The 14,952-nt window shown below is 30.3% G+C and overlaps 2 protein-coding genes across 2 annotated transcripts; both read right to left on the bottom strand.

Moving 5' to 3' along the window:
- Positions 1–1,382: 1,382 nt before the first annotated feature.
- Positions 1,383–5,358, bottom strand: LOC117912973 (putative F-box protein PP2-B12). Its single transcript, XM_034827798.1, has 3 exons — positions 5,005–5,358; positions 3,608–3,726; positions 1,383–3,521 (listed from the first exon to the last, which is right to left on the bottom strand). Exons 1-3 carry the CDS (start codon positions 5,329–5,331, stop codon positions 3,026–3,028), a joined length of 942 nt encoding a protein of 313 aa, XP_034683689.1. The 5' UTR covers positions 5,332–5,358; the 3' UTR covers positions 1,383–3,025.
- Positions 5,359–8,654: 3,296 nt separating this feature from the next.
- LOC117912319 (F-box protein PP2-B1-like) lies at positions 8,655–10,533 on the bottom strand. Its single transcript, XM_034826868.1, has 3 exons — positions 10,129–10,533; positions 9,378–9,496; positions 8,655–9,287 (listed from the first exon to the last, which is right to left on the bottom strand). The coding sequence occupies exons 1-3, from the start codon at positions 10,444–10,446 to the stop codon at positions 8,804–8,806; spliced, it is 921 nt and encodes a 306-aa protein (XP_034682759.1). The 5' UTR covers positions 10,447–10,533; the 3' UTR covers positions 8,655–8,803.
- Positions 10,534–14,952: the final 4,419 nt, after the last annotated feature.

Below are 14,952 nucleotides of genomic sequence, written 5' to 3'. Positions count from 1 at the left end.
ACAACACCGATGGCATTGAGAAGCCAATTAAGGCTCGAGGAGACATATGACCCCTTTAAATTTTAGGAAAAAAAATAAAGTCAGTTAGATAATTAAGAGATTTCAGGAAAAGGAAAAGGAAAATGAAATTTTGTCCTTTCTCAGCCTTTTATATATAATTTTAAAATTTAAAGTACTAATAATGATAATTAAATATTATCGGGAAAAAAATAACACTTCTTATAAAGTACTAATAATATATTATGATTTAACTAAAATTTAAAAATGTATAAAAAAAAATTAATATTTATACTTTTAATCAAATATTTTAAATTATAAGCTTATATTTCTTGAGGTAATATTAATATTTAATTCCCTTGAAGCCCAACTATTAAGTCACTTATTTTTAATCATGATGTAATATTTAGATTATCCTATATAATAGATAATTTTTAAGTAAAAGCCTATACTTTGAACTATTTATAATTTCTTTAATAAAATTTAAAATTATTTTTCAATATTTTCAGCATTTTTGTTATTTTATTTAATATATTATCATAACTAATGCTTAAAATTACTTATTTTTTAAAATAATAATGAATACCATTAATTATATATATATATATATATATATATATATATATATATATATATATATATATATATATATATATATAATTGTTCTTGTAGGGCGCCCCCTAAAACAATTCACCACTAACTGATGGGACCTGATGCCTCGAACAACCAACCACAATGTATAAGAAGGCCCTATGTGTGTAGTGAAGAAAGTTAGGCTTGTGTTTAGTCACGAAAATAATTTTTTGTTTTCATTTTCTATTTTTATTTTCTAAAAATAGTTTTTATTTCTATTATTTTTTCCTTTTTCTTGAAAATGTGATTAAAAGTTCATTTGAGAGTGATATGATTAGGCGTTTTTAACCTAAAAAGTGCTTTTGAAAAAAAATTAGATTAACCTAAAAAAATGTTTTTAAAAATATTTTAGGTATTTAATTAAATTTAAAAAATATATTTAAAATTTTGAAAAATCATTTATGACATTAAAAAATAAGTTGTAATGTTTTTTTAAAAAATCTTTTAAAAACACTTTTAAAGAAAACACTTCTACTAAAAATGTAGTTAGCACCAATGTTAGAAAACATTTTTAAATTTTGAATACTTAAATAATAAAAAATTTCAAATATCATAAAGACTGGAAATGCTTATTAAAACTACTGTCAAACAAATTTTAAGAACAGTTTGACAATGAATTTAAAAGATAAAATTTTCAAATATTAAAAAAAAAAACTATAAACACCTTACAAGTTTTCATTAACATAAAAATGGTGAAAAATATATAGCTAAAATTTTATATAACATATTACTATTTTTTTTAACACATTATAAATATATAAACCTGATTCTGGGTCACCCAAATGAATTGAATCTGGTGCCAAAATAAATGGCCACCTATCTGAAGGTGCCTGGGCAATGTGAAAGCCTAGAACGAAATGCTCATGAGAATCATCATCTATAACATCCAGATAAATGGGTTTGGAACAGATAAGTCCTAAGACATTATATGAAAATTAGAATCAACTAAATCATCCAGGTCAATCAGGTTGAGGTTCGGCCAAGGAGGAATAGCCGCATCCATGGAATCAGTCAGAGAGAGGATTTGGTGTCGCATTCGGTGCAGAGAGATTATCGACCATCCTGCTATATATCAAGTCTGGTGAGATGGATAATACTAATGCATTTGAAGGTGTAGGAGAACGAGGTGGGGAGTAGCCAGGGTGAGCGCCATCGGAATCAATAGTCCCACCTCTTGGAGCTTCTTGAAAGGCTGGTAATGTTGGTTGAATCTCAGGATTCTGTGGGTAAAGGAAATGAGCCCTGATGGGCTGTCTTGGCCTAATTGGGGCAAAAGAAACGAGCCTCTGGGAGTAATAGCTAACAGCCTTGACCTCTCCCTCTTGGCTCTCATGGAACCCATCACCTTCTTTCCTCAGGATCTAAGTTAGACGAAGTAGCCTCTGTCCATAGTCCTCTGAAGGTGCCCTCCTTTACATTACATGTCCCTGGACCAAAGATCTAAAGTCGTGGAAGGGTATGCTCATCGGATGCCCATATCTAAGTTGCAGGTTCTCAGAATTGTCTATATCCTCCAGCTCTTTATCATCTCGACCACCTTAGCCATTCATCTTGAAATAAATGCAACTATAATCCCATTGGAGAGTTGCTTAGTAGCCTCAAGCTCCCTCTTGATCACATCAATGTCGCTATTAAAAGCATAGTAAGGCAGGAACATGTGCATGAGATCATCTCAAGTCTAGATCCTGGATGGCCATAGAGAAGCAATCCATCTCTAAACAGCATCATTCAGTGACAATGCGAATAAGGTGCTCAATTGGACCTCATCTAATCCATGGACGCTCATCATGGTGGTGTAAAGTCTGAGATGAATCTAAGGACAATCAATTCTCTCCATGTACCTCTCTATATCCGGTATCTTGAACTTAATAGACAAACTAACAATGGGCATCACCTCTGTATTGTCCCATGCCATCACACAACCATCAATCATCCTTAGCTTCCTCGAATATCCCCCCAACCTCTCTACCTGGCCTCATTCTCAATCTAGAATCCCTTGTGTACCATAAATTGCAGGTGTAGGTAATATAGAAGCTGGTGAAGTCATAGACAAAATAATCAATGAGGTGGACAGGTGTTGTGGGTTGGACTATCGGAGGAGTCCATGCTCATGGAATTAAAGGTGGCAATGGTGTTACTTCCTCTCGATGCTCCAAGGATCCAGAGTTGAGCAGATCTTATGCATGAGTTTTTGTCTTAGTACACTTTTAATAGCGACATTGATGTGACCATGAAGAAGCTTGAGGCTACTAAGCAACTGACCAATAAGACTATAACTGCATTCATTTTAAGATAATTGAGGAACCTACACCCTAGATATGCAACACACCTGATGAGCATACCCTTCTAGGACTTAGATCTTTGGTCCAAGCAACATTTAATGTCCATGAGGGTATTATGCTCGATCCTTTGGCCTAATTTCAATCCCTTGAATGATCAAGCCACACTTCCAATTACCAGCTTTCACTTCTAAGACACTCATCTCTAACTCTTCATCTCCTCCCTCGTTAAAAAACTCACCTAATTCAATCTCTAACCACCCATCTTCTCTTTTCTTTGGATATTGACAATTACCACCTGCAGACACGGAAGCTTGCAACCCCATCAATTGAGTTAAACCACGATTAAAACGCCCAATACGCCTTGGTACAACGGGAAATCGTTGCGTCTGCGTTTTACTAGGATTTAGATACACAGATTGAGTAGATATTCTGCCCCCAATAATTCCTATTGAAACTTCCACAGGATGGTATTCAAATCCATAGGTTTCTGTTGTAGAATTGAATACAAGATAAGCTGCATAGTTTGTCTTCAAGCATAACGCGCAAGTATTTATCCTACCACGAATTTCAAACCAACATACACTGATGAGTTCTGCTACCTCTTTGAACCTATTTATCATATAAAAGAAAATGGGGTGAGGGGATTATAAAAATCATTGAAAAAATAAAAATTAAAAGAGAGGATGACAGCAAACCTGGACTGTGGTAGAGAAATCCATTTCCAATACATAGGTGTATCACCCCATTCTATTGTAAGAGCTCTTGCAGCTATCATGTAACATTTCTTCCCACTACGTTTCTCTACTGAAAAACTCTGTTTAATGTCAACCATATAGTGAGGATTCCATTTTATAGAGCAAGGACAAGACAAAGTGCAAAAAGTATTGTTATTGACTTCATATTTGTTTACTATAAAAGGCATGAGATACAAAGGTAATCTTTACCTTAATAAATTTAAGATAATTAGAAATAGCATACCTAAGGTTGAAATTCTAAACAAAATATTTTGATCTGTTGTTTGGATACACTTCTTATTTTTCGTTTTTAAAAACAGAACATGATAATAACTTCTATGTAAAATGCACAAACTCTTCAAGGTTTAACTTAAAAAGATAATGACTTTTAAAAACTATTTAAAATTACCATCTCAAATTTTTAAAATTTTTAAAATAATTTTTGAAGACATAAGGTAAATCCATATTTTTTTATATAAGAGTTACATATTTTATATATAAATTATTACTACTTTTTTTAAAGGAAAAAGAAAAAATGGATTCCAAGAAACACTTAATTTTCTCATTATTTAAATGTATAGCACAAGAATTTAACTTAATTATACTATTAATCTAAAAAATGATAAATAGGATAACAAAAATAGACTGTTGCTCAATTGTTGCTCAATTGTATCACCAAGAAGGATCCTAAAAAAAGTAATAAATTTAAAAAAAAAAATTCAAATAACAACCTCTAAACCACATCAATTCCATGTATCATAACTTATTATGATGCTCATAATCTAGTAAAAGTTGTACTATTTTTCTCATAATAAAATTATTAAGTTCACTTTGTAGTGAATCTTATTAATAGGAGTAAACTAAAATAACTTAAAAGAAAGATAAAGAATTACCCTTCTCATTCTAACATTAAAATTTTGCACATCTAATAATCATTATTTTATTTTTTGTAATTGAGGAACCGTCCCCATGGTCAAACCCTTCAAAATTTCCATTGGGACCAAAACCTTAGGGTCCTGCCTGTGTCTGCCACAACCAGCATCGGACAATCCAAGGTATTCAGCCAGTATTAGGGACCGAACCCAAGACTGTACACATCTATCACACATCCCAACATTTGCCCTAACGGGTTAATAATCATTATTTTATTATCTATCGTGGTTAATACATTATTCCAAATTTATATTAATTATATGTAACATTATATTATGTAATTCAACATTGTGAATATGCATTTATCATATATATTACCATAAATGATTCATTATTATGAGACAAGACCTACTACCCTGATGAAAGAGATGAGATGCCAAAGCCTAGAAAGATAGTTTAACTTTCTCACACCTAAAAAGTCTAACCTTAAGGCCACCTTCGATGAGGATAGGCTCGTCGGAGAGGCGCAAGTACACCTCCTTCTTCGACTGTACCTCCGGCCGCGACGACCCAGCAGCGCCGGCGATGATGCTTTGGAAGTCCTTCGGAAGGAACCCCTCCCAAACGGCGTCGGAATCCGCGGCGAAACGCAGATCCGTGGACACCACCGACATCCTAGAGGCGTCGGGAGGGCTCGTCCGAGAGATGATCTCGGTAACACACTCTAAGGGCAAGGAAGTGAACCTAGATTTCCCCGTGCTTTCTTCCATTTGCTCCGATCTAATTTCACTGCAATCTTTCTGTTCTTCCATAGGAAAACCTCTTTTCTTAATATATAGGGCTTTGCTGGGCGGTTGAGGGCGCCCGTACATTGGGCCAAGTGTCGAGTAGAGGACGAAGGATAAAATGATGGGATAAGTGGTAACTGATTAAAAAGGGATAAAATTCATGATTATCCTTCAGAATATATAATATATAAAATAATAACACGTGGCACTATTTAATTAATATTTCCTTTTTCAAATCAATACTACAGCTAGACTTTCTACAAATATAAATTAAAATATTATTTTTATTGATGATAAATTATGGAAATGAATCAAAATATCTCGGGACAATGGTGGTTTTGGACAAAATTGGGTCCAAAAATTAAGATTTCACCTGATGAAAATAATATAAAATATGAAAAGACCAATATATATTTTAAAATTATTTTGAGTATTTTCTATCACGTTTCATCTTTTTTTTTTAATAATTATTCTAAAAATTTATTATTTTTAGAAAACTATTTTTAAAATATATATGTATATATATTCTAAAAATATATCATTTAAAAAAAATAATTTTGACATATTTTTAGTTATTTTTTATATACACAATTTTAAATATATATATTTTCCAATATGTTTGATTTTTAAATAATAATAATAACAATAATTTATTTTTATTTTTTTGAAAAATTGTGTATTTTTTCCAAATCATTGAAGTAAATTAAATTTTATTGAGGTTTACAAAAAAAATAAAATTAAAATTAATGTTTTTCTACTTTTTTTTTTTTTCATAGTCAATAAAAATTATTTTTGGAAAGATAAAAAAATTCATATCATTTTTCTCAATTTTCACACTTTTTTTAGGTCTTGCGCTTAAATGGTGAACTTATATGGACCAAAACTTAATTTTTATCAAATAACCTTGATATTTTAAGTAATAATTAAGTGATAACTTTTAAGTAAATAACTTTAAATATAATTTAACTTAAAATCAATTTAAGTCATTAAGTAATAAGTATTAAGTTTTACTAAATGTCTTTAGGTGGTTTATTTTTTAACTTAATTTTAAATAAAAATTAAAATTAAATAGTATTTAATAGTGTTAAGTATTAAACTGTTTATTTTTATAATATTTTATTTCTATTAATTATTAAAAAAATAAAAATAAAAGTCAAAAACTAATGTATTATTTTTTTTCATTTAGAAAAAATCAAATATTATGGTATTTTATTTCTATTTATTTTTTATTAATAAAAAAAATCAAACTAAAGTATATTAACTAAAATGAATTTGTTTATGAAAAAGGTAATTATAAGAAATATCAATTTAATTAAGAAAAAAGTTATCAAAATTATACTTATTATTAATATTAGCTATACATATTTAATTCACATTGTTTCCATATTTGGCAATCGCTTAAAAATATTTTAGAATGAAGCCTGACCACATAGCATGACATAAATCTAATATCACTAGAATAATATAGTACACAAGATAATAAAAATATTGGACATAAAAGTCTTATACTTTAATGAGAGAAAAGACGAGAAAACGAGGTAGAAAATCCAACCAAACACCGGACACAAAGAGGCGCTCTTAGTGGACCAAATTGGCCTGCCAACACAAAAATCTAAAATCTTTCGTTTTCATATGGGCTGTCAATTGATTTCTCAATTCCCAAAATTTTTTGCTCTCTCATCCACCCATCCATAGATTTTTTTTCCTTGATATTTTCTCTTTCTCCCTCTTTCGTATTCAAATTTTCTTTTTGTAATCTCAATTAAAACAATTGATATTGTTTTTTCCCCTTTCTTGGTAGCTTCGATCAAAGCAATTGATATTGTTTTTCTCCTCACCAATCAAAGATCTTATCTACTCTCTTTTTTTGGATTCCAACACTCCCACCTACCATGTTTTATACGTGATGTAAACATGTACTTTGAAAATTCAAGATAAAAATAAAAATAAAAGGTGAAAATAGAATTTAAAAATAAATAATAAAAATACAACAAAACAAACATATTCTTATAAGATATATTTTTAACATCCTTTTACAAAACCAATTTTACTGAATTATAATAATTCTTAATAAAAATTCTTGATTTAAAAGATTAGCTTAAAATTCTTTGTCAATAATTTTTTTAGATATAAGCCTTCAAGTTAAATTCATGGGTCTTAATATGGAGGACAATCGAATCTAGGATGTCGGTTTATTTTACCTATTTAAAGAGTCTCAATCAAGATATAAGTTTTTAAGTTCAAACTTTCCTTTCAACATTGTAGACCCAATAAAAATCAAATCTTTTGCAATCGCTAGATTTTATTTTAGTCTCTTCCCTCCATGAGTTAGTCCTTTTAAGTGGCATTTTCGCCCAATCCTATCATTCATTTTTGAGAATTGATCTCTCACCTAGAAAGGGACCCAACTCCTTTTCTTTAACTTCTTTTTTAGCATTTTGTTAAATTGATGAATTAATCTTTATTGTGGCTTGTGGTGTCTCTTTTCATTGAAAGAGACATTTGCATTTAGATATTTATGGTTCATAAATAATATCTTGATGTGCATGACCAAAATTGATTTTTTTCTTAAATTTTTTAATATCATATGATAATACTCTTTTCTTTTCTTTTATGTAATTTCTTAATAAACAAGCATTACTTATGAAGTATTATTGATTTTAGTGAATTAAATTCAAGAAAATTAAAGATCATTGGTTATATATAGTGTGTGTATGTAGTATGGAGATAAAAAAAAAATACTAAAAATTTAATCAATTCAAATACTAATTATTTAATAATCCTATATGGATGATTGGACACAATACCAACTCATTAAACTTAATAATATCATTTTAATCCATTTAACCAATTTAAAATTTTATTTTCAAGGTCAAAATCCTGTATATATTAATTGAGAAATAAAAATGGTGTGTGAAAAAGGATACATTTAATTGTGTGATATATCATATTATCAAATTAGGTTTTTCTATTTCTTTTTAATATTACATACCTTCTTCTTTCTTATTTACAAAGAATTTTTTTTTTTTGAAATATTAGGTTATATTTGGCTCTTAAAAAGGTTAAAAGGAAATACGAGGGAAAGAAAATAAAAAAGATAAGTAGAAGAAAAAATGAAGAAAAAAAAATTTAAGTCAATAAATTATTTTTATATATTATTTCAAACTTTTACCATGAATTTAATTCTTCAATATATAAATTAAATAATTTTAAAATATACAAATTTCTTAATAATTTTAATTATATTTAACTTTGTTCACTATTTTCATAATAAAACTAAATATAAAAAAATAATTTTTTTCGTCATTTTTATTTTTCTTAATACTTGCCAAGAACCAAACATAGTCTTCCATGAACATTACAAATTATTCTTATCAACGGTTTTTGTTGCCTTAAAAAACTAGTACATGAGCCAAATCTCATATATATATATTAACATGAAAGTAAAATATAGGATACAAAATTTCTAATTTATACATGAACAAAACAAAAACATCTATGCACAAAATTTAGGTCTGATTTCAATTCCTTCAATTAAGAGCCCGGACTTCCAATTACCTGATTTCACCTCCATAACACTAATTTCAAGTTCCTTACCTTCTCCTTCTCCGCTGAAGAATTCACCTAATTCAACTTCATACCACCCATCTATCCTCTTCTCTAGTGAAGCCGGGTCGGGGTTGCCGCTCATCGAGCTTATCACATTCTCATACTGCAGAAATCTCTCCCCAAAATCATGATCGGGATCATTAGAACTCTCAACCTGAGGGGTATCCAAGTAAATTTCCCTTTTGGTAGTGACCCCACCAATCATTCCAACCGATGATTCTACAGGAACGTTTTTAAGTCCGTAAAATCTATCATTCCTTTGGAAGACAAGGAAGACCACATAATTTGTCATTGAGGATAACATGGCAGTATTTATTTTTCCTTTGATTTCAAGCCAACAAACTTGATTTAGATTGGCCACCTCAATGAACCTAATTTCATATGAATTGAAGGAATAAGTTAAAGAGAGAATGAAAGGTGTGGGGAAAAGAGAAACCAAAAAGCAGGATAAGGAGACCAACCGAGAGTGTGGTGGGGAGATCCACGTCCAATACATAGGAGTGTCGCTCCAAGTAATTGTTAGGTCCCTTGCGGCTAGCATGTAACATTTCTTTCCACTCTTCTTATCCAACCAGAGACTCTATTTAATATAATAACTACAATAAGATTTCTTCATGTAATAGAAATAAAATGCTTCTATCTAAAAATTTCAAATAATAATAATAATAAATATTTAAAACAAAAATAAATAATAATAATAGAATACTATATACCAAAAAATTTGAATTTTATATTGAAAAAATAAGGTAAAATAAAAATATTACTAAAAAAATACATAAATTTATTTGTAAAAATAGAGATAATCTATTTTATTAATTAATAAAATAATAAGAGGCTTTTCAGCTAAATAAAAAAAAAATGAATTTTATATTAAAAAAATAAGGTAAAATAAAAATATTTGCAAAATTAAAAATATTACTAAAAGAAATTGATTTTTTCACTTTGATAATTATGAATCGATGCAAAGAAAATTAATATATATATATATATATTAATAAAATAAGAAAAAAATTAGAATTATTTGATTTAAAGTACGTAAAAACTCAATTTTTAAAATTTAATCTTTTATTATTATTATTTTTATTTTAATAAAAATATTTTTATTATTTCCTTATAAAAATAACCTTTTATTTGAAGAGGGTTAGATCGACGATTCGGAGATTTCATCCTTTCAACCAAACATTTCAAAAGCTTAATGTGGACGAAAATTACCTTTTTACCCCCGTCGATCAGGAGAGGAGAATTGCAGAGTCGGAAGAAGACCTCCTTCTTGGAGGAGATACTGAGGTGAGACGAAGACTCCGACGATAGGCCGATGATCTCCCGATAATCGGCCGGCAGAAACGTCTCCCACAAAGCGTCAGATTCCGCCGCCGACAGGAACTCTAGCGAAACCGCGGACATCCTGCAGACGTCGCGAGGACTGGTCCATGCCAGAATACCGGCGATGCAACCTTCCGGCAGTGCCGAGAATTCGATGCCGACGGTGAAGTTTGAAGAAGTAGCTTGAACAATGCTTTTACTCTCCATTTGTTTTCTCTTCTCTCAGGTTTTTCACTTGTGAATGTGTGTGAAGCATTTATAAAATGAATTGAGTTGCTTAATCGCTAAGGCTAGGATGCTTCGACTAAAAGGAAAACAAATAAAAGTATGATTTAGGTTCTTATTATCAAGTATCATTTGACCAAAATGATAATGGGCTTACCATCCATGCGGCCCAAAGTTGGGTTGACTGCCTCAGCCCATCACCATCAGGTGGCTTACCTACCGGCTATGAGCCTATGACCCGCCATTCACAAGATGAGAAGGAAACTACTGTGGTAGGCCACCCTTTTGACATATATTACTGTAACGCACTTTTCAAAACTCTGTCATATAAATATTTAGTTATTTACATACAAGTTTATTTTCATAGTAATTATTAATAATAAGTATGAAAATATTATAATTAATTAATATAATAATTTTTAGATTTTTAAATAATAAAATACATAAATATACTTAAATATTATATTTTTTTCATCTTAAATATATCTTCTTATTTAAATATTTAATTATTCTATTTAATATATTAATATATTTATATTTATCTTTATAATTTAATTTCACATATCAAATTTTAAAAATAAAATATTATTAAAAATATTAATTATATATATTTTGTTGTAAAATGAGTATAAATGCAACGCAATTCAAAGTAGAGATGGAATTATATATTATTTTAACAATATATATAATGGGGGAATGAATCAGATAAGAGAGTTGAGAGAATGAGTGAAAGGGAGAAATTTTTTTTTACTCAAGGATACATATTACAGGGGATAGGAAGCCTTATAGGCTTTCCAAATGGCTTCCATTAATATTCTCATTAATGAATATTAATGGAAGTCATAAACAATATTTACTTAACATTTATTATAATTAATAATGTGGTGGCATTCATTACTTCAATTATAATACTCTCCCTTGGATGTCCACACATTAGAAGAATATGCCTCATTAAAACCTTGTTAGTAAAAAACCCTATGGGAAAAACCTAGTGAAGGAAAAATAGTACAATATTCTTTAATTTGCTCTTGGTATGCTAGGACTCTCTCGTTAAAAACCTTGTCAATAAAACTCAACGAGACAAAACCTAGACGACGGGAAAAAGAGTACAGTACACTAACACTCTTTTACAAGCATACTCCCCTCATGTCGGTATCCTTGAGTTGACATATTCCAATATTGTGTATTAACTTCTTGATTGTTGGGATTGACAATGACTTTGTGAATAAATTTGCTAAATTATCACTTGAGCGTATTTGTTGAACATCAATTTTACCATTCTTCTGGAGTTCATATGTATAAAAGATTTTTTTTGTGAAATGTGTTTAGTTCTATCTTCTTTACTATAACTTTTTGTTATATGTGCAATGCATGCAACATTATTTTCAAATAATATTGTTGGGTCACCTTTGATAGAGGAGAGTCCACATGATTCTCGAATTGCTGGATCATAGATCTTAGCCATATACATTCACAACTTGCTTCATGAATTGCAAGTATTTCTGAATGATTTGATGATGTGATCACCATTGTTTGTTTAACAGATCTCCATGAAATAGTAGTACCATGGAAATTAAACATATACTCTATTTGTGACCTGCCTTTATGTGGATCTGAAAGATATTCAGCATCTGCATCTTAAAGCACTTGTTGTTTTGATTCCCTTGAGTAAAATAGATTCATATCAGTAGTTCTACGAAGATAACGTAATATATGTTTGATACAATTTCAATGTCTTCGAGTTGGAGTAGAACTATATCTTGCTAATAAATTGATAGAAAAAGTAATGTCTGGAACTGTATAATTTGCAAGATACATAAGTACACCAATACCACTAATATACGGTACTTCAAGACCAAGTAATTCTTCATCTTTTTTTGCAATGATGAAATGAGTCATTTTTCACATCAAGTGATTGGACAATCATTAGAGAACTTAAATGATGCGCTTTATCCATATAAAAAAGCTTCAAAACTTTCTTAATGTATGTTAATTGAAATACTAAAACTCAATTTGGAAAATGCTCAATCTGTAAGCTGAGACAAAATTTTGTTTTTCCAAGATATTTCATCTCAAATTCCTTTTTCAAGTACTTTGTTGTTCTTGTGAGATCTTCAAGAGTTCCAACAAGATTTAAGTCATCAACATACACTGTAATAATTGCAAATCCGGTTTCTGATTTCTTAATGAAGATGCATAAGCATATAAGTTATTCACATAACCTTTTTTTAGCAAGTATTCGCTAAGACAATTGTACTACATGCATCGGGATTGCTTTAATCCATACAAGGATTATTGTAACTTGATTGAGTACATGCTACGAGGCTTTGTACTATTTGCTTCAAGCAATTTAAATCCTTTAGGGATTTTAATGTATATATCATTATCCATGGATTCGTATAAATATGTTGTATAACATCCATAAGATGCATATCTAGTCTTTATGAGATTGTTAAACTAATTAAGAAATGAAATGTGACTGCGTCCATGATAGGAGAGTATGTTTCCTCGTAGTCAGTATCAAGTCTTTTCGAGAAACCTTGTGCTACTAATCACGCTTTATATCTTATGATCTCATTATTCTCATTGTGCTTTAGTACAAATACCCATTTGTGTCCAACAAGCTTTACATCTTTAGGTGTTTGGACTACAGGTCCAAAAACTTCTCGTTTTATTAATGAGTTTAACTTTGCCTGCATAACCTCTTTCCATTTTAGCCAATCATTTCTATGTCGATATTATTTCATATTTCGTGGTTCGGGATCTTCATAATTTCTTATGATATCAGAGGTCAATTGGAAAGTGAAAATATTATTAATAACAATATTATTTTGATCCCATTTTTCTCCTGTGTGTACATAACTTACTGAGATCTCATAATTTTCAGGTACCTGTGCCTCTTTAGGGGTTTCTTGTTCAATATGTGCCTCTTCAGGGGCTTTTTGTTCAATATGTGCCTTTTTAAGGGTTTTCTGCATTATTTGTGCCCTTTTTGGGGCTGTAGATTTATCAATTTTAGACTGATCAATCATTTTGATGGCCTCTTCTACAATGTCAACTTTTTCTTGCGTTTTCCTCTTTTGGGGAGTTACATCCTTTGAGTCAACAAGCCTACCATGTTTTATGTGTATCTTAAGTTCATTTGTTAACTGTCCTATAGGGACATCAATCAATGTTGGAGTATTTGTAGCCGGGATATGTGACTTTGTCACTTTTTTTGTATCAATGAATGCATTTAGTAATTGATTTGCAAGATTTTGCAAGAATGATATTTTGAACTTCTAGTTCACATTAATTTGTACGAGGATCAAGATGGGTCATAATAGATGTGTTCCAAGTAATTTCTCACTGTTCTTTAGGAATCGACTTCTCTCCCCCTAATGACGAGAAAACACTCTCATTAAAATGAAAATCCGCAAAGCGGGTTGTAAAAACATTGCTTGTCAAAGGTTCAAGATATTTTATGATAGATGAAGAATCAAAACTTACATAAATCTCAAGTCTTCGTTGGGGACCCATTTTAGTGCGTTGTGTAGGTACAATTGGTATAGATACTGCACAACCAAAGATCCGTAAGTGAGAGATGTTTGGTTGATTTTCAAGTACAAGTTGTGAAGGGGCGTATTTATGGTAAGTTGTAGGTTGAATATGGATTAAAACTACAACATGCATAATAGCATGTGCCCAAGTAGAAATAGATAACTTGGTTTTCATTAGTAATGGTCGAGCTATTAATTGCAGATGTTTAATAAATGATTTTGCTAAACCATTTTGGGTATGAGTATGAGCAACAGGATGCTCAATATTTATTCCTACTGACATGCAGTAGTTAATGAATGTTTGAGAAGTAAATTCGCCAGCTTTATCAAGACGTATTGCCTTAATTGGACAATTTGGAAATTGTGCTCATAATTTGATCATTTGTGAAAAAAACCTAGCAAAGGCAACATTACATGTAGAAAGGAAACAAACATGTGACCACCTAGTAGAAGCATCTATTAAGATCATAAAATAATGAAATGGTTCACATGGTGGATGGATAGACCCATATATGTCCCCATGTATTCTTTCTAAAAAGACTAATGACTTAGATATGACTTTAGTAAAAGATGGTCTGACTATCAATTTACCCTGTAAGCAAGCAACACATGAGTATTCATTAGGTAAAAGAATTTTCTAATTCTTTAGTGGATGCCTATGTGAGTGTTCGATTATTCGACGCATTATTGAAGACCCTGGGTGACCTAGCTTGTCATGCTAAAAGACAAAAACTTTTGGGTCATTGAACTTCTGGTTCACGACAACATATGATTCAATAGACTTTATAGTTGTATGATACAATCTAGAGGAGAAAACCAAAAGTTGTTCCATTATAAGCTTTTGGTAAGATATAATGGAAATAATGTAAAGATATTCTACATTATCTTCATTCATAGTTTCAGTATGATATCCATTTCTACGGATATCTTTAAAATTGAGCAAATTTCT

The sequence above is a fragment of the Vitis riparia genome, chromosome 4 (assembly GCF_004353265.1).
Source record: "Vitis riparia cultivar Riparia Gloire de Montpellier isolate 1030 chromosome 4, EGFV_Vit.rip_1.0, whole genome shotgun sequence".
In the NCBI taxonomy this organism is placed as follows: Eukaryota; Viridiplantae; Streptophyta; class Magnoliopsida; order Vitales; family Vitaceae; genus Vitis; species Vitis riparia.
Note: the sequence above shows the minus strand (reverse complement) of the source record. Positions and strands in the feature narration are given on the sequence as shown.